Genomic DNA, 18496 nt, shown 5'->3' with positions numbered 1-18496 from the left:
GCCTGGATATGTAATTTGCCAGAATTTTTTTTCAATCTAGCATATTCATTTTTCACTCCAAAAGGGGACCTTGTATTTAAATACTCTTATTTTCATCCCCCAAAATAACACTAAACATACAGGAAACTCAAAATGACTCCGTAATAGTATATGGCAGGCTACTGTTACTTTTATACTTGTTAGCACTTTATGTTTTGAATTATTTTATAGCCAACCATTGCTCCCTCTATCAAAGCTGCTTAGAATCCTACAATCCTACAAAAGGATTTGACTAGGAGTTCTCCTAAGAATCCATTCATTTCCTCCAATTTTTACATCAAGGGTAAGTTCCACATTTGTGTTCTCAAGTTTAGAAAAGGTCATGAATCAGGCCAGCGTCAGTCTCTGCAACAACCCCTCATAGAATTTTAGAAGGTCTATCTACTTTCGCTGGAAGAAAACCAGATTATCTAAATGTACTTATTTACTATTTTGCCTTTTTTAAAAATAGTATAATGGTTATAGATTCGTCAAGTAAGGCTTCTTGAAAGAGTCAGGATAGAGACACTCCTAGATTCATTAAATAAGGCTCCTTGAACAAGCTGGGCTCAAAGCTCAATTCTAAATGATTAAAAGTTAAACCAAAAGGAGAAAACGAGTTGCTCTACAATTGTGCAAGACCAAAAATGGAAATAGCAACTCAAGGAGTGAATTTTTTAAATTGGCCTTTTAGAAATGCAACAGTTAGTACATTCCTAAAAAGCACCATAAGAGAGGCTGTCACACAGGTAACTTCCACAGATTACATTCTGAACTGTCACTACCTTTAACAAAACAATGGTGGGCGGGGGGGGGGGGGGATAAGTAAAAAACAAGTTTTTATATAATAACTTAAATAAGTAGCCCAATGAAATATAAATTCCTGAACTGAAAGAGCAGAAGGAAAAGAACCCTCTACATTCAAACGTGGCTACCTGAATTTGTGCTTTTCTGAGTTTAACCCATACCTTCGGGAAGGTAGCATACCACTACCTTCCCGAAACGCCCACACATACATACATACATACACACACACACACACACACACACACTCTCTCTCTCTCTCTCTCTCTTTAAAAACTAACTACAAACCATATCATTAGGTCAAAAATTAAATTTCACAGAAGAGCACAGAAGTTTCATGATTTATCAAAATCAAAACATAAGCCACTGCTAAGCTACAAATTACTAATACCAATTCAAACATAATCTATAACACTGAATTTTCAATAAACTCACAGTCACTGGTTCTGATATCACCAAATTTTGGTCTAACAAATCTAGTATTATGAACTCCGCAAATTATAAAAAAAAATGAGCACAAAAAAATCATACATGAAACTTAAATTATTCTTAAAACAAGATTTTTTCTTAAAAATCTGTCCATTTTAAAGTACTCTGCCATAAACTAATGTTAAAATAAGTACTTTTTAAAAAACTGTTTTCTCCACCACAATAGTCCTTTTGAAAGCAAAAATGCAGTACTATCCAGTACTTTGGAATTTCCTTCTATTTATGAAACAGCTTAAGACAAAATGCTTTTTTAATAAGTTGCTAAGAGAGATCCATGAAAACTGCAAACTGCTCTGACAAGTTCCAATAAGGAACATCATTTGAGCACTTTGCTTATAAGGACTCTAAAGGGCAATAGTCAAACTACCTTCTGGGCTTTGGTTTTAATTAAGCTTGTTATTTAAGCTGGTGCTGACATTTTTTACAAGACCCCCCTAAATAAAATCCATATTAAATTAAGGATCCAAAAGATAGTCACTTACCTACTACCACCCAATATATTACAATGTTATATGCATATTAAATTTTACATACACACGTGCACACCATCTGCAGAAACACACATAGATGAAGAGCTCTATCTCCAAGGCACTTCTGGAATGCCTACCATAACCTCAAGCTGCAAAAAGATACCATACAGTATAATTATCTATACTTGACACGGGTCAATATAGTTGATACTGTATCAATACTCTTTCCCTAAGACATTCTGATTATATTTCCTAACAAAATTTTTGTTTTTACCCTAAGGAAAAAATAAAAGATACAGAGAATTAGTAGCATAAATGGTAGGTAGAAAATAGATAGGGGGAGGGTAAGAATAGTATGGGAAATGTAGAAGCCAAAGACACATGGACATGAACTAAAGGGGGGGAATGTGGGTAGGAGGAGGTGTGCAGGGCGGAGGGGACTGAAGGGGGGAAAATGGGACAACTGTAATAGCATAATCAATAAAATATATTTTTAGCCCTGACTGGTGTAGCTCAGTGGATTGAGCTCGAGCCTGTGAACCAGAGAATCTCGGTTTGATTCCCAGTCAGGGCACATGCCTGGGTTACAGGCCAGTTCCCAGCAGGGGATGCATGAGAGGCAACCATACATTAATATTTCTCTCCCTCTCTCCTTTCCCTCTAAAGATAAATAAATAAATTATATTTTAAAATATATATATATTTTAGAAAGAAATAAAATATTCTTGGATCAGTAACAGCAAGCTGTCCAACTTGTTCTTAATCCACAATGTAAGAATCACTTAAGAATTTAAATGAACTGTAACACCTGCCTTCTGTTAGCTGTTAGACCAGCAATTCACCTTTCACTAATCCCTCACTTTACACTTCTTTTTTTTTTAATTTTCTTGTCCATTACAGTTGACATTCAATATCATTTTAGTTTCAGGTATCAGGATAGTGGTTAGATATTTATATTTATATAACTGACAAAGTGATCCCCCTGATAAGTCTAGCACTCACCTGACACCATACATAATTATAATAGTACTGACTATACTCCGCTTGCTGTACTTTATATCCTTCCTCCTCACTATTTTGTAACTGCCAGTCTGTACTTCTTAATCCCTTCCATTTTTTCACCCAGACTCCCAACCTTCCTCCCATCGGGCAACCATCAAAATATATTCTGTATTTATAAGGTTTTTTTTGTTTGTTTTTCATTTATTTTGTTCTTTAGATTCCACATATTAGTTAAATCATATACTTGTCTTTTTCTGGCTTATTTCACTGAGCATAATACCCTCCTGGTCTATCCATGTTGTTGTAATAGTAAGATTTCACTCTTTTTATGGCTGAATAATATTCCACTGTAGATATATATATCTCACATTTTTATCCAATCATCTATTAACTGACACAGGCTGTTTCATATCTTGTATCTTGGCCATTGTAATCAATGCTGCAATGAACACAAGGGTTCACATACCTTTTCAAATTAGTGTTTTGATTAACTTTGGATAAATACCCAGAAGTGGGACTGATGGGTCATAAGGTAGTTCTATTGTTAATTATTTGAGGAACCTCCATACTGTGTCTCATAATGGCTACACCAATTTGCCATCTAATCAACACCGCACAAGGGTCCCCTTTTTACCACATTCTTGATTTACTGATGACAGCCATTCTGACAGGTGTGAGGTAATACTTCAGTGGGGTTTTAATTTACATTTCTCTGATTGGTAATGTTGAGCATATTTTCTTATTTATCTACTGGCCACCTGTATGTCCTCTTTGGAGAAACATCTATTTGGGTCTTCTTCCCATTTTTTAATAAAACTGGTTTTATTTTCATCTTATGCTTTCTTACTTCACAAAAGTGAATTCAGCAGAATTCACCCAATAACTACCTTAAAGACAAAGTGAGAAAGAAAAATCAATTTGATTCTATTTCTAGTTATTTTGGCCAATTATTTTGTACTATCTTAAGAAGGCCATCAGATCAATACACTAACTAAATGTTACCCTGCCATTCAACAGATCTAAGTACATTATACCACTATTCATTGAATTAAGTGGATAGTTACCATCCTTATTTCTATTCATATTTAGTGTAGTCCATGGTACACTAAAAAATCATCCCTAACCTACCCTCAGCTTTTCCATGTACCACAATGGAGAGAATATAAATACTGTTACACTTAACGAAAGTCCCTTTCAAACATACAGATTCACATTGTGATATTGTAATTTCTCTCCAAAATTATTCAAGAATACAACAATTTTTCTTTATGAGTACAACTGATAATCAAGTAAGTCCGAAAGTTCATATGTGCATCCAAAAGTTTGAAACTGTTTGCAAATACAGTCCACTTAATACTGACTCTGGTGTACACAAAATCTAGACCCAGATACTGATATTTCAACCTAAACCTAGCTGCTTCCTACAACAATAAACAGTGGCTGTTTTATTTGTTAAATATATTCCTACAGCAATCACCTAAACATACACAACTTTGTTAGCAAAGGGAACACTGACAACTACACAAAAATCAGTACATGTATTTTTGTAAATGTCTGATGTTTATATAATTATAGGTATTTTAAAAACACCTATAATTATATAAACGAATTCAGACTCCACACTTCATCAGCAATGGCAACTCTAAAGACGCCCAAGGCATATTAAATTAATCAAGCAAATTTCACATCTCTTGGTGCTGCCACAAAACCAAAATTGTCAAGCTGAGTATAAGTCTAACCTGATACAGCAATCCTTAAATCTTTCTCCCATCAAAAAGGTATAATAGTATGACTACTAACAAAAATGAATCCTTTCTAAAAAATTTTTTAAAATGCACATCCCATTTTGAAAAACTGAGGTAAGTAGAATATTACAGCACAGAATATATCTGAAAATCAGTTTAGTCTGATACCAAAAAACTTAGGGTTTTGACACATGCCAACAGTCCCACAACGTGCTGGCCCTGTGCCATCATGGCCTGGTGCCAGCCTGATGTAGTGGCCAGGCTAAAAATAGCAACCAAGCAGCAGCTGGAACACATAGGTCCTTGTGACCTCAACTTCATTTCCCTAAATCAAGGGAGGTTACAGGTGGGGACAACTTCAGGGATAGAAAGGAATGGAATACATTCTCGTCATTGGTACTTCCTACCTCTTTCAAGTTCTTGCCTTTTTTCCTACCACTCCCTCCTACTTATCTCTCCCCCAACACCCTTCTCCAAGTCCTAAAAAGGAAGGGAGAGAGAAAGGACAGTAAGAGGAGGGAGGGAGAAAATGCAGCTCCAAGGCAGGTTGGGTTCAGAGGCTATTTCATCTCCTGCCCTCAAGTCCTATTTGATTCCACCATCATCACAAAGCAGTCATGAGTCATTTCTATCCTCAGCTTTACCGTGGGTCCAGAGAAAGTATAGAAAGTGTAAGACAAAAGTAACACAGGTGATAATTGGGGGAGGGAAGAAAGAGGAAACTAGCAAATGAAGGCAAGAGTACAAAATCTTAAGTGCTTAAGGAAACATTGATGCTTTTAAAAAACAAAGAGGGGGCAAACATTAAAAAAGTCCTTATTCACATACGACAACCAGATTATAAACTTCTGGCATTAGAGTTTTAAAGGCTTATTTTATGACAAATACTTATAAAATCCACGACCACCTTCTTCATAGAAATGAATTATATAAAGCAGTGGCAGGATACATAGGTTCAGCAATAACAAATACAGTGCCCCACCCTTTCAACTTCTGCAGGCCGTTACCAAGAAAGATCATTAACACCAAAAAGAGGTTCCAGGCTCTGCCCTTTACACTGTAATTCTAAAATACCCATACTTCATGTATAAAAATGCTCATCACTGTCAGCAAATATTTAAGAGGTACAACATGGCACACATAGCATTCTAAATTGTATTGAGTACAAAAGTTTAACCTTGCTTCTGTAGACTCATTCTACATCACAGGTGGCAAAAACAAGGCTGGAGGGCCAAATCCGGCCCTCCACCTTATTTTGTGCAGCCCAGCACCATGTTTCTCTTACCTGGCGGCAGCACTGAGCTCCTTGCCTCTAGTTAAGGAGTAGTAACATTTATACAGTTCTAAAATTACATTTGGCCCTTGAAGGCAACCACGAGGCTTTTGTAGCTCCCAGTGAAAATGAGTTTGACACCCCTATTCTATACGCTATCTTCTTATGCATTTTTCCATATAATACATTCCAACATTATGGATCTGACACCAATTAACAATGAAAAATGTTTTAAGTAAACAGGCTGTTAAATAAGCCAGGACCAGACAGTGAGTCGCCTGAATTTTAGGCACATTAATTCACTAAATAAGCTTCTTCTAATTTATCTGATCAGCTTATTCAGTTAGTAAAAGCTGCCATGTACTGGCAGGTTCTACTGAATTCTTCCAGTTAACATCCTTCCAACAAACTATCTCTAAAAATTTTTATCTTTTTACCTTTAATAAGAAATAGTGTCATTTTTAATCATTAAAATGGCCTTATTTAAGGCCCCTTTTAATCATTAAAAGGGGCCTTAAATAAGATAAATATAAAATTTCTTAAATGTCATTTGAGAAATTACCTTCACTGCAGACATATTACAATTAGATCTAGCCTACAGGTTGTCATTCAAAAGTTAAAAACGTCTGATGGAAGATGATCAAAGGTCACCTCACACAACCATACTCCAGAGCTGAAATTCAGTCATAAAAGGCATTTTTAAAACACAGGTTTTCAACTCAAACTTTAAAAATACACATTATAAATCATAGCTATGAATACAATTTAAAATCCTGGCCACTGTGGAAGACACTCTAGAAAGGAGCAAGAAACTATATATAAACCTAAAGATGAACCTTTTTTAGGTTCATCTTCTTTCATGATGATGCATCACAGGCAGTATTAAGATTACAGAGGAATTCCTACCAAATAGGTTGTATCTGGCTCCATAGTTTACCAGCCTATGTGACCTTAAGCAAAAGTTACTTGTGCTTTTTTCCTATGCTTCAGTTTTCTCATCAGTAAGATGAGAAAACAGAAGCACCTCACAGGGCTTTTAAGAAATATAAAGTACTTGGAACAGTATCTGGCATCTGGTTAATTACAACTAAAGTGTTCACTGCTATTATTACTATTAGTAAATTTTGTTGCAATAGTATTAAGAGGCTCACCATAAATCATTTTCAGCTCACTGAAGAAAAGTCCCAAACCAAAGAGGTCTCTACAATTAGAGAGGTTACTAAGTTTTAAAGCCACATCAATTACGTAAATGAAGTGTATCTAGAGGTTACATGAGTGCCATTTATTGGTGGGAGGACACTGACAAGGACAACAAAAATTATACAACAGGTCAAGTACAAACACTACCAAGTAAGTTTTCATAAACATATTAAATTCAGAGCAGTCCAATTTCTTATTGAGTGGGTGTTTATTTCTGTTGTTCTGCACAAGCACTTTAAACTTTCAGTAAACTCATTATTATATGGATATATGCATATTTTCACGTACATTCACATAATACAGTTACATACAGTTAGCAACCATAACTACCTTTTCTTGAACTTAAATCTCATTTTATAACATCTCTACAATTTCCAAAAATGTCTATAAATGTTTCACATTACCATATATTTATAGTATGCTAGAATCACTGCTTTAACTGAAGCCATGAGAATGTGGCCTAAAATTAAAATGCTGTCTAGAAATACTTTTATAACATTCGAAAAAAATGTTAGCAAATAATCTAACCATCCAGTCAATTTATATTCTAGAATATTTTTCTGATTTCTGAGACTCACCAAACATTTGCAGCAAATTAAGAGGCAGCCAAGTAGTGGAAAAGCAGACCCAAAATTAACTTGCAAATTACTCAACATGCCTGCGCCTCAGTTTTCTCATCAGTAAAATGGAAGAAGCCAGGATTGAGATTATCTTTTCATCTCGAAAAATCTATGTAATTCTACAAGTCAGTAAATAGCTATCATGCAAAATTTCATACGAACAGCTTTGTCATCTGTTAGCATTTCATTTTCAGAGGAAATGGAATAGTGCATCTATAGGTAGAGGTCACTGGAATATACTCAAATGACATCTGGGTTCATCTGTCTCCTTTTCTGCTCACTTGTGAAATCAAATTGTTACAAATATATAAATATATATATATATGCATATATTTTAGCTGACATAAAACTAATCATTATTCAGGAATTCCACAAATATACAAAATAGCACAGGCTTAATAACAGTTTGCTTCCTATCAGCTGAAAGTCAATCTTTCAAAATGAAAAGCAGATTTTGCACTGCATTCTCTCCAAAGCTTGCTTTAGCTACCCTTTTTAGATGAAAAAATAAAGGAGTCATCCTATTTTTAAAGAACTGAAAACCTCGTACAAAGCATATTCTCGGCAGAACACTAGGCAATGAAAGCAAAAACTGGAAAAAGATACTCATTTTTTAAACAAATATAACCAACATACTTTATTTTTGAGACTCTGGCCAGGATTGAGGGAGAAAAAGAGTCCCACTTTTTATGGGACAAGACTACGTAACATTTTTTTTCCAAATTATCATTTGATATTTATTCCTCAGAAGGAGATAGTCTCTTCCCATCCACTTAACGGAGGAAACAGCTCGTGTTTTCTAATTTACAGTAATACCTAAACATTTAGTTAGATATGTCAAAAAAGTAATAAACCCAGAAAATTAAATTAGGCTTTTTTGTTGTGCAAAAGCACCATTCTTAAAATTGTATCATAGTTATACGAAAGGTAACTAAAAATAGTTTTGTAAATTCCATGTAGTTCATTACCATTTAAAAAATAGTAGCCTATAATCTGCTTTGTTTCTAAAATGTTTATGCTTACCTATAATCTTTCTTTTCTAGGATATTTGTCCTCTTAAAATAACTGCTGAAGGTCAAAAGCAGTTCACGTTTAATGATTAACCTATAAAAACTTTTAACACTCGAGTTTGTTCTATCATTCATATATATATGTATATACATATATGTAAGTAAGCTTCTTAGAGGTAACAAACTCATTTTGCATCACTGAAGAAAATTACTTTTCTAACACAAAATATAAAGTATGTAAGAATGTAGGATTAGTATAGATCCAATTATGTAATTTTTAAAAGGGATAGCTTTCTTAAAAGACATTAAAAAAACCCCTTTTAAACATTATCTATTTTTCTCATACAAAATCCTAATTTTGTTTTGTTTAGAGATTTCTTGCTTTTAAAATGATAGTTACCAATAAAGAAACTGTTTCAAAGCCAAATAAAATTGAATGTCCATTGGATCTTCAGAAAGTGAACACACACATGCACACACAGGGACATAAATGAACTAAAAAGATAAGAATCATGTTTCTAAGATTTGTATTACAAAAATGTAAGCTTCTAGTTTTATGAAAAACCCAACCATAAGGCAGACGTAAAATGAAAAGTAAACCTCCCCACAAAACCCTGCCCATTTGCTTAACTGCCCTTCTCCAGAAATACCCACTATTCAATGTTTTAAATAGAATTTGTTTTCAACAGAAGTCAGAGCACATTATATGAACCATTGGCTTATTTTAAAACAAAATATTCAGGTCACCTTTGCTTGCCGGTATGTATAAATCTACTTCAAGTTTTTTTCACGGTTGCATAGTATTCCATGAGTACTTCTTAATCAGTTCCCTTCTGATAGAAGTGTAGATCATACCAAGCTTTTCAATATTGCAAACCATACAGCAATTAGCACTGCTCACTGTACGGAACATCTTTGTGCACTAATGTTAGTATATCTACAGTATAAATTCCTAGAAACGACCCAGCAATATTGCCAAACAGCAGGAAAGCAGCATCCTCTTCTCCCACCTCCTCCATCTATTCTGAGTAATACCTACCCATCTTGTTAGACTTCATCAATGTGAGACAGAAAGCATGTTATTTTTACTTATGTCTCTTTATAAGGGAGGCATGTTATTATGTCTCTTTGTGAAGTGAAGTACATTTAATCATGTGCATTTTTCTGTGGAAAATGTTACCCGTTTTCTACTGGGTTTATTCATCTCTTTTTTTTTTAAGAATTTTTTGGAGTCCTCTGTCAGCCTTTGGTCAAACATGCTAGACATATTTGCCCCAGTTAGCTGTTTAACTTGGTTTATCATGTTTTCAGTCCTGCAGCAATTTTTAGGCATTTTATACAACTGCATTTATGTACTTTTATTTATAATTCAAATTTTAGCTCATATTACAAAATTTTTCCCAAGCAAAGGATTGGGGAAATTTTTTATGTGACTTCTAAATCATTACTTAAATAACATCAATAATATTTACATACAAGCATCTTCAACAACAGCTCCCATATATTGTCATTTAACAAAAATAAGCCAACTACCCTTCATCTAAAACTTTCTATAATCAACTGATAGAGAGCTCTGCATCAATTAAATACTGATTACAACTACCACACCAGAAGTTTATTTCCTTTGAATGTCTTTTTAAATAACTACCAAGAATGTTCAATTTCCAGTAAGTCTCAATTCTGCCCCTCAATCCTTAAATTATCTTCAACAGCGTGAATGTAAAATAAAGTCTAAGAACTAGATTTTCCCTATTGTAGCTATAATTTAGTCATCTCTACAGAAGTCAGTGAATACTCCCTATAGAAACTTGTAATCTTGCAATACCAGAAAATTGCTTATGATGCTATCAACACTGTACTTTGTTCTTTCCCATTTCAAGTTCCGAAGCAAAAAAAAAAAAAGAGTTCTACCTCAAATCAGAGAATTATAAAATAAGCCTCTTGAGTTAGTATACCAATTCCAACCACCACTTAGAGCTAAATTAGATGTTTAATCTCGCCACTCTCCATCAAAAAAAAAAAACCTGGTCATACATTTTCTCTCACAGCGCCAGCTCCCAGGCATTTAAGAGCCTTCCATCCCTAAGCTGACTGGCACAAGGAACACAACTTGGAAGTTAAGAAAATCAGAACTGGGTGTAGGGCAGGGAATATTTTCCAACATTTCTGCAGCTTAGCATGAATGCATTTCCTAAGAAGTCGTCAACTCTTCAGAGCTGTAAAAAGCATCATCCTACCTCACATGAACCAACACCAATTCCATTCAGTGGTCTCCTTCCCCTTCGGGGACTATTCAAAAAGTTACTATTTTCTTTTACAACTCACCCAGGCCTCTTCACTGATGAAAGCAGGCAAAGCCCACGCTGTGTGTCTGTCTCCCAGAGAAGATTGCATCTTTTATTTATCACTTTGGCTTTATTTTCACAATGAATTCCTGGTTTAAATGCAATCAGCCAAGAAACCCTCCCTGTGTGCTCTCCTGTCATTCCTCATTGCTCGCAAGCAGAATCATGCACAGAAGGGGAAGAAAAACCTCAACGTCGCCAGCCAAGCCATAAAGATTCACAAACTCTAGTTGGTTATATTGAGAACCCATAGATGCCTTTCAACCCATTCAACCCAGCAGAAAACAAGAAAAAACTTGAAAGAATGTTAATTAAATCTTTTTTTTAAAAGGTAGCCTTAAAAGTTGAGCCCCCTTCAAGACAGAAGGGTGCTGAACCTAGAAAAGGCAACACCGGAGGATGCCTTTGGAAATAAATGACCATGCAGAAAATCACATTTGCAGATTGTATTACAATTCAAATTAACCAGATACGATAAAACAAATCTGAATTCTCTCTTGGGGCTCCTGTGAGGCCCCCACCTAACTCTCCTAAAGATAAAAATAAAAAGACCTGAGTACGGAAAGAATTAAAAATCAGAGACTGATGCTTCCAAACCTCTTCGCATTCGTTAGGTACCCTGGTCACCGATACAATTTGAAGTACAGAGCAATAGGGGAGTGAGTAGAAAATATGCCATTTGCAATCAAGAGAAAAATATGGGGAGGGGATACTTTCCCTAATAAGCATTGTTCTTTTCTGTCAGCTCAAATATCCCCATCGCTATGGCTGTAAAAGCTATTTGCACAGGAGGAGAAAAAATAAAAACCCTAGGGTGGGGTTAGGGTGGGGAGACAGGGAAAGCTTTTAAACTCGGTATTTGAGAAAACTCTCAAGGTCTGTCAAAGAAAGGAGAGCTGTACAGCTTTAAATCACAAGTCCTCTCTCGCCTTTGTCAAATTTCTTCTACTTTACAAGCCCTGAAAAGAAATAGAGACTCTTTTGTTTGGTTTCCCCTTTTCGAAGGGTGACAGAAAACTGAAAGGGGCACAAATAAACCTGAAAATCAGAACAAAGTGAGGGGTCATGCCCGACTGCCCCGCGGCCGCGGCAGGAGGGACGCGGGAGCGGCCGCGGAGCCCCTCGGCCTCGCGCTCCCGCAGCCGCCGTCAGCGAGCGTAAAGCCCGTAACTGCTCCCCCGGCTCGCACCGAGCACCCGGCCACCCAGCGCACACTAAACTCAGGCGGCAACAGCCCCCGGGCACCGCCGCGGCCCCAAAGAAAAGGGAAGCGCGAGCCGCTCCTTCCCAGACTCGCGCCATTTAATTCGGGGTGTCCTGGGGGCAAGAGATCCCTCAGGAGAGGGGTACAGCCCACTGCCCCCTCCCTCCAGCGCTGCTCTTAAACAGGATAAATTAAGAGAGAAAAAGACATTTAAATCCCCGGGCGGGCGGCGGAGCTTGCTCGGGCCAGACCAGACGCCGCAGCGACCCCGGAGCGTCGCTGCCGCCAGCCCGTCGAAAGCCCTAACAGGGCAGCCGCCAAGTGGCACGAAAATGTATTCCCCTCCCCTCAAAAAGAAGAGACGGGGAGGGGAAAGAGGAGAAAGAAAGAGGGACGAACGACATACAAGAGGAAAGAAGAGGGAGAGCGTAGCCCGGCCGCCGGCTCGGCCCCGACCGGCATTGTCTGTGCGGCCCGCGCCCCCTCCCCCGCCCCGCACGGCCCCGCCACACACCCTGTGCCAGAGCCCAGCAGTCCGCCGGCGCCTTTGTCCACATCCAACCCCCCTAGAAGCGAGCAGCTCTCCAGGATGCGCTCCTCGGGAGGTGGGCGGGGAACGGAGCGTGTCCCCGGCACCCGACACCCACCCCGCCGACCCCGCCGCGGGGCGCGTCCTGCTGATTCATTTCCCACTCGCGCTGGCCCGTCCGGGGAGACAGGGGGCGGAGAGGAGCGGGAAGGAAATGGGCGCTCCGCTCGAGACGACCGTCCGAGCCAGTAAGGGCACCGGCCAGGGGTACAGACGCACGCCGGGCTGAGGAACTGATCGAAGGAGAGGGGGCAAGCGCCCCGCCCCCGAGGGACTGACGGACTGACCGACCGGCCCAGGGCTGCCCCGTGACTCACCGACTTGCAGGACGTTGTCGACGCAGCCACTCTCCAACAGCGCGATGCCCCGGCGAAAAGGAAGCCGTGTCTCGTCGCCACCGTCCGTCGCCCCGGCGGCCCCCACCGACGGGACCCCGGCCCCGGCGGCCGAGGTGGCGGCCGGCGAAGACGAGGAGCTGCCGCTGCCCGCGCCACCCGCACCACCGCCCGCGCCGCCGGGGCCGCCGCTGTCGTCGCCGGGGCCGCCCGCGGCGCCGCTGCCGGTGTTGAAGGACGAGTACATGCAGATCTCCCGCTCGCTGCGGGGAAAGGACCAGTAGACGATGCGGCGCTGCACCGGCTCCGGGATGCGCTCAAAGCGCTCCTCCACGCGCTGAAACGGCCACTTCTCCGCCACCTTGCGCGCCGCAATGTCCAGCAGCGACTCCGGGCTCTGGGTCTTGCCCGGCGGCAGCAATCCCAGCGCCGCGCCGCCCCCGCACACGGCCCCAGACCCACTGCCCACCCGCGGGCCCGGCCGACAGACAGAGCTGTAGCCGCCACCCGCTCCTCCGCCGCCGCTGCTGCCGCCGCCGCCGACACCGCCGCCGCCCGGCCGGCAGCACAGCCGTTTCGCGGGAGGAGGCTGCTGTCCGCGCTCCGCCATGACCGCGCCGCTTCTAACCCAACAGCGGAAGTGCCAGGACCCTATAAACGGCACAAGGAAGCGCGACACGCACACGCCGCCGCGACGCCACGCTGCCATCTAGGGCCCGCCGCTCCTTGTACGGGCACAAGAGGTGGGGCCTCCATCGTGACGTCAAGGCTGAGGCGGGGCATCAATAGGGGGAACCTAGGGCCAGGGGCGTGGCCTATGCAAATAGGTGGGCAGAAACATAAATAGAGCTCTCGGCTGACACGGGGATATGCGGGGGTGGCGGGGTTGGGTGCTGGTGGGTTGTGAGAATGTCAGGCTTCCGTGACGCGGTGGGGCGGGACTCAGGTGGGGTTCCCGCGGGAGGGGGCGGCCCTCGGGTCCTGGCCCAAAGTGGGTGGGTCTCTGCGCCCCCTTCTACTCGAGTTTCCCTCCCGATTCCCTACCTCCTTTTGATGTCCCGCAAGTGAGGGCGCGCCTCGTGGGTCGCTGCGCGGATGGAAGGGGAAAATGTAGGGGTATGAGCCCAGAGATGACTCCGGGCTAAGTGGGGGGCGGGGCCGCGGGCCGAGCACCCCCCCCTCCCCGGTCCAGAACTAGCCCGCCGGGGAAAAAGCCTCTGGGCGGAGGAGGCGCTTTCAAAACAAAGAAATGCGGCGTGGTGCCCAGGGGACGGGGGTGGAGAGGAAGGCGGAGGAGGTGCGGCTGTAGTCGCCGGGCTGTCCGCTTCCCCTCCTACTAGCCGGGGGAACTCCCCCCACTCCCAGCCCGGGCTGCGGCGGCGCGGGGGAAGAAGGCGGAGGCTGCGCTCGGCGGCTGTTTTCCAGTTCACTTTTGTAGCCTTGGGTGAGGAAGGAGAGCCCCCGTTCCACTGCCCAGCTTGGCTTCCGCGCACGCAGCCCCGAGTTCCAAGTCCTCTCGGTCCCGGCGCCTGGGCTGCTGGCGGAGCTTGCCAAGGGGTCCGAAAACGTGTAGAGCGCTCGAAACCTACCCGGCAGCTGGGCTACACGCCTTCGGAGCCGGCCGCGGCCGCCTTGCCCTGACGCTCCGTCATCTCAGCTGGAAGCTGGGAAACTTGACCCAGCCTTCAACTCCCCTGCCGCCGTGCCGCCGAGACCCTGCTCCCCGGCCCAGTGGAGGATATACTCGGGTAGTGGATTTAGCAAACACACCTTTGTGAGTACGCGCACCACGGGGGCGCGCACACACGCCCCACGAGCGCGCGCGCACAGCAGATCGGGCTGCAGACTGGGCGCCCGGGACGTTCCGCGGCGGACAGCGGCTGCGAGCGCTCTCAGTTCGCACGTAGACTGGCGGTCCGGCTTAGCGCCGGGTGCGGGACTGCGGAGAGCCCCCGAGTTCTTGGCCGTGCGCCGCGTTCTCTAACGCCCTGGCGGCACCTGAATGGACCGTCCTCCCTGGGATAGGCAGTCAGTGGGGAGCAGGCGAACGAAAGCGAGTGAAGAGCGCTGCTCGCCGGCGCGAGGGCGCTGGCGAGGAGAAGCGAGTACAGAGCTGAACCAGGAACCCTGCAGACATTGTTCTTTGCGCTCCACCAAGTTTGGTCAAATCTGAGTCCAAGACACAAACCTAATTAGCACGTTAGAGACATCTTTACTCTTTGCCTTACCTTCTGTTTTCACTGTAAACCATGTTACTGATACTATCGCTATTGTAGAAGATAAACTATCTCCTTTGGCACTTTCGCATCTATTAAGGTTATTGGCTGACACCTGCATTCCTCGTTGCTTGAATTTAAAGGGATAGAGCGCTTCCGAATTTTAAAGAAAATCTCCCACTCATGGCCGAGGTGGGAGACCTCGAGCTCTAGCTCTTGGCTCTTCCCCTTGTTAGGCCTTACCAAAGGCTGGAGGTCCCAGAGGGACTGGACACTGGCAGACTTTTCATAGCTGCCTTACTTGTTAGGAAAATTTTGGTGACATTTATGTTTTTGTAGATTCCTCTGGTGTTTTTCTGGGCACCTCCTCAATGCTTAGGAAAAGGCCTGGGCAGAAAACTGGAAGAATATCTCTATGGCAGATGGACCTTTTAAAAATAAAAGTTTTAAAGTTTTTTTTTAATATAGATGATAGGAGTAGAAAATAAGTTGAAAAGTAAAACACTATCCTCAAATACAGTCATGATAGGGCTTAAGTTTGTATACTACTGTGTAGATTTCCAAGCATTTCCATATATATATATATATATATATATATATATATATATATATCCATAGAATCGCTTGAACTGGAAAGTTAAAGATGACAAGACTGGTGCCGCAAGACAGGGTAAGTGACTCATTCGGGGTCATAGGAAGTGTTGATAGAAGAAATCAATTCATGTTTAACAGGAAAATAGACACCTTTGCAAGTCTAACGTTTAGAAACCTCAATTTTGTAATGAACCTAAGAGACTGGATTTAAGACTTTGTCCTTGGAAGCATTTAGTTTAATGTGAAGACAAATCCAGAGCCACCAGCTCAGCCTGACCCAGTTTTCCCTCTCTGCATTCTCTTGTACTGAGACCACTCTCTCCCTTTTTAACGGTATTACTTCCTCAGGTTTCCCTGACACTCTCCTATCCCTACAACATCTCTAGCTTCTCTTTCTCTGTCTTGTTTCGCGTCTCTCTTCCTCCAGATTGTTTAATGCTGGGATACCCAACCAGGCGGCAATCAAAGCTCACGTAGGCTACTCCTCCTGTTCCCTCCCCCATCCACCCACCCCATTCCACCTCTTCCACGAACCAGGAAGGTTGGGGACCACTGATATAATGTACACCCTGCACTACAACCTAGTATGGTCCTCTTCTCCATTTTGGCTGACCCGCCCCTTGGAGAGCACGCCCCATTTTTCACTCCCAACCTTAGTCTCTGCTTCAGCTCAGTTATTTCTTCCTGGCGGCAAGCTTCCTTTTCTATTGCCAGCAGGGTACGCATGGCCACCTCATACCCAGAGTACCACCTTTCCCTGGAAACCAGGTTCCTTCCCTTAGATTGTTAATACTGTTGCCACCTATTCATAAGCACTCAAGCTTTATTCCTGTTTGCCTTTGCAAGTCCCAAATAGGTTTGTTTGCTGTGTTGTCTGTCCCAGCCCCTCTCAGGCTCTTATTATTTCTCCTCCTCTCTCTGCAGAGCCTCCTTACTAGTATGTCTGTATAACCTTTCCTCCTCCATATCCTCCCCCACCCAGCTGCTGTGCTTCCTAAAGTGTGATGGTGTCATCCTTTTGCTCAAGTGCCTTTAAATGGCTCCCTGCTGCCTACTGGAAAAAAGTCCAAACTCAAATATGATCTTGACCAAACCCAACTTTCCAGCCTCATCTCACACAAAAACCTGACAGAACTTGCAGTTCCCCAACAGGAATTTTGTTTGTCCCTACAGGACTTCTCCCAGTACCCCAGAAGTCATTCCCACTTTCCTCCTCTGCATATTTGCTCAGGATATCCCTGCTGCCTGTAATGTGTCTTCCTTGCAACATGTCAAATTCCTGCCCTGTCAGATTCCAAAGACTTGCTCAGATTTCACTTCTGAGAAAACCCACCTGGATGTGTGATCTCTCTCTCTCCTGGAGCTTCTCTGCCCCATTGGATGTCTCCTGTAACATTTATACCATTCTGCCTAGCATTATGGTTATGTTTACACTTGTCTGAGCCATCCGTCTCCTCTCTCTTCCCTGATTAGATCCTCTCTGAGAGTTGGGATTATGCCTCAGCCATCTCTGTAGTCCCAAGTGCCCTGCGCTGCACTGCTAGGCTTCTGTCTTCCCAGAGGTCAGCTATACCCACGAGCCAAAGGAGAAGTGACAGTATGTTCTTGTTGGCTAGTATTTGTGCCACCTGTCACTTTGGGGGTATTTACAATGTTTTTTTTTCTGGTGTTCATAGAAATCATTACTAAATTACTTAAAATTACTCTTATAGGCCCCTACTCCAGGGACCAAATCAGGGCTAAATGACTCTGTTTATGCTTCCATGTTTACCATTAGGCAGTGGTAGGAAATCAAAGTACAGAACATCTACAGCTTTCCAAATGCAGTGACTCATCATATCACACCATACCACATCACATTGGCCAGTGTGGTCAAGAACTAGGCTTTCAAGGAGACTTCATGAACATCAACTTCCAGGACTCCATAAACTCATGGCTGCAGGGAAGAGAAACACACCTCCCCCTGCACCTGGCATGTTACAGTTGGATGCATGAATGAATAGATGGGTGGGTGGATGGATGGATGGCAAAGGACTATTTGAGAGGAGCAGTGGAGTCCTGTTCATATATCTATCATGTCTCCTTTACCTGCCTTTAATTTGAAAATGAAAAGTTTGAATTAAATTCAACAGATATTATCAAATTCCTGGAGCAGTGGCTTTGAAAGAGAAACCCTTAGGATTATTCACCAGAGCATAATGCACACAAATTTGGAATTGGGAACTAGAAGTTGACACACACTCCCCACATGAATCTTCTTTATACTCAAGTCTGAAAAATACACTTTGGTGGCAAGAACTTCACACAGTCCCAATGCTTTGGAGAAAGCATACAGAAAGAAAAAAAATAACATTGCCTCATCATTATTGCTAGTTATCTAAGCTAATTAAGAGAATAATTTGACATTAATAAGATTCCAAGACACAAGAATTGGATTAGGTCTAAAGGACCTCAAGTCATTCGAAGATGAACACACAGTTTTATGCCCATTTCCATGCTCCTCTTCATACTAGGACATACGTTTTAATATTATGGCCAAAGCCAATTATGTTCCTTGGGCTATAATTAATTGTTTCGAGAGG

At 42.3% G+C, this 18496-nt stretch overlaps 1 protein-coding gene across 1 annotated transcript in view; it reads right to left on the bottom strand.

The window, feature by feature from the left end:
• Positions 1-13720, bottom strand: part of ZSWIM6 (zinc finger SWIM-type containing 6) — a 196880-nt gene extending 183160 nt beyond the window's left edge. The window contains exon 1 of the mRNA XM_037155838.2: positions 13087-13720. Within this exon, the coding sequence (XP_037011733.1) occupies positions 13087-13714 (628 nt within the window). The 5' untranslated portion in view covers positions 13715-13720. The remainder of the gene's footprint in view (positions 1-13086) is intronic.
• Between the last annotated feature and the right edge of the window lie 4776 nt (positions 13721-18496).

This window comes from Artibeus jamaicensis, unplaced genomic scaffold, assembly GCF_021234435.1.
Source record: "Artibeus jamaicensis isolate MK-2021 breed Jamaican fruit bat unplaced genomic scaffold, CSHL_Jam_final scaffold_369, whole genome shotgun sequence".
NCBI lineage: Eukaryota > Metazoa > Chordata > Mammalia > Chiroptera > Phyllostomidae > Artibeus > Artibeus jamaicensis.
Note: the sequence above shows the minus strand (reverse complement) of the source record. Positions and strands in the feature narration are given on the sequence as shown.